At 43.2% G+C, this 2301-nt stretch overlaps 1 protein-coding gene across 1 annotated transcript in view; it reads right to left on the bottom strand.

Annotated features, from left to right (window-relative positions):
* Positions 1-89, bottom strand: part of LOC107149309 (homeostatic iron regulator) — a 6990-nt gene extending 6901 nt beyond the window's left edge. Inside the window, exon 1 of the mRNA XM_015494107.2 lies at positions 6-89. Coding sequence (XP_015349593.1) covers positions 6-74 — 69 coding nt within the window. The 5' untranslated portion in view covers positions 75-89. The remainder of the gene's footprint in view (positions 1-5) is intronic.
* Between the last annotated feature and the right edge of the window lie 2212 nt (positions 90-2301).

The following is a 2301-nucleotide window of genomic DNA, read 5'->3' as shown; positions in this document are numbered from 1 at the left end:
GGGACCACGGTGCGCACCAGCAGCAGCAGCAGCAGCAGCAGCAGCGGCAGCGCGCGCCGCGCTCGCGGGCCCATGTCCCCTGGCCGCGCCTGGGACTCCGCCTCTGCGCGGGCAGGGAAGCAATGACCCCAGAAGTCACACCGGGCCATCGCCAAGGCCTGTGGTGCCCAAGGAGCTTCCTGGAGAGACCCCTTCCTGGTCACAGGGAAAAGGACGCGTGGTCCCAGGGCCTGGGCTTTTCCCCTTGCGGGCAAGGACACCTGCTTGTGCCCACTGGGTGAATCTTCACATCTTGAGCGGGTGTTGCCGACCAGGAAGTTTATATCACGATGTTCCCATCTAAATGCTCAATATTTAAATGTCAATTAATTCAAAACTTTGATGATGAATTTCCAAAACTTTTATCTCAAATTTAGTTTAATTTAATCTTGTTATCTGGTTTATAACCAATCTATGTTTTTTCAGCGAAAACTTCATTTTGTTTTTTGATTAGCAAATTACATTCCACTGAAATACCTTTACCAAATTTACAAATTATCTGAGGAGTGTGTTACAAATGTTCTAACACATTGATGGGAGCTACTTGGAAAATCATTAAACATATTTACACCCTGCTCCCACCTCCAGATACTCCGATTTAATTGATATGTGCGAGCTAGGATTTTTAAAGCTTCCCTCAACCTTCCCAATAAAGTTGAAGAATCATGCTTAAAATATTTCTTTCTAAGCATGCTGAAAATTTTGCAATTGAAGAAAATTAAAATTGGAAATCAGGGTCTCTAAATTGTAGGCACATAAATAAAACAGGATTCAGAAAATTATATGTACACTGGGGTTGTTTTTCAGCTTAATTGAGATAGAATTCATATACCACAAATTCATCTATTTAAGATGTAAGTCAGTGGGTTTTAGTGTACAACCATCACCACAATCAATTTTAGAACATTTTCCACCTCCTCCAAAAGAAACTATTCTATAGTCATAATCTCCCAAGTCCCTCCTTTCTCCCTCCCTCACCAACAGCCCTGGACAATCACTAATGTATTTTCTTTCTGTACAGAACATTTCACACACAGAGAATCATACAACGTACAGTTTTTGTTTTTGTTGTGTGTATGTGCCCCCGAGTGTATGTGCCCCTGTGTGACTGCTTTCATTTAAGATAATGTTTTCATATTTTATGGTAAGTGTACCACATGTACCACACGCCACATTTTATTTTTCCATTCATCAGCTGTGAAAGAAACCTAAACCAGCCTCTGTAGGCAAACATGAGTCCATTCATGAGAGTGGAGACCCTGTTATCTAATGACCTCACAAGACTCACCTCCTGGTATTGCTGCACTAAATGCTGAAGCCATGAGTCTTGGTGGGCACAAACCTCCTCCAACCCATTGCAAAGACTTTTACCAGCGGACTCCCTACCGGCTTCTCAGGCTTCAGATGGGACTCCAGCCCACCTGGCTTTCCTGGTTCTCTACCTCTGATTGACAGCGTGGGTGGGAGTACATCTGCATTCTTCTTGGGGGTGGGGAGAGTAGGGGGAGTCTATTGTCCTGCCACCCTTGTTGAGAAGATGGTTTTTTCTTCATCTAATTATTTTGGCATCCTTGTCAAAAACCAGTGGACTTTACTGTAATCCCGGTCACTGGGGAGGCTGAGGCAAGAGGATTACAAATTCAAAGCCAGTCTCAGCAATTTAGTAAGACCTCTCTTAAAATAAAAATTGTAAAAAGGGCTGGGGATGTGGCTCAGTGGTAAAGTACCCCTAGGTTCAATCCCCAGGCCCCCCCCCCCAAAAAAAAGAGAGAACAAGATCAACTGACTGTAAGTGTGAGGTTTACTTCTGGAACATCAATTTTATTCCTGTGATCTATATGCCTATCTTTATGTCAGGACTACACTGTCCAGATTACTGTACCTTTAAACTAAATTGAAATCCAAAAGTGTGATCTTTCTAAATTTGTTCTTTTTCTTTCAAGATTGTTTTAGCTATTTAGGGTCTGTTGAATTCCACATGAATCTTAGGATCTGCTTGTCACTGTCTATGTTTTGTGTATGTTTCAAGACTATAAGAAACAAATGCATTTCTCCCTCCCCCTTTCTCTTTCTCCTCTTCTTCTTCTCCTTTCTCTTCCTCCTTATCTTCCTCCCTCTTGCTCTCTCTCCCTCTCTCTTCTTCCTCTTCTGCCGCAGTCCGGCTGCAGCAAAATAACCGGGGGGTGACGAATAACTTGTGTACGTTGATACAGCAGGAGTAGGAGCCGTTTATTGCAGGACAGGAGCAGTATTTATACATTC

The sequence above is a fragment of the Marmota marmota genome, unplaced genomic scaffold (assembly GCF_001458135.2).
Source record: "Marmota marmota marmota unplaced genomic scaffold, marMar, whole genome shotgun sequence".
NCBI classification, from domain to species: Eukaryota; Metazoa; Chordata; class Mammalia; order Rodentia; family Sciuridae; genus Marmota; species Marmota marmota.
The sequence above is the reverse complement of the archived record's forward strand: the minus strand, read 5'-3'. Positions and strand labels throughout refer to the sequence as shown.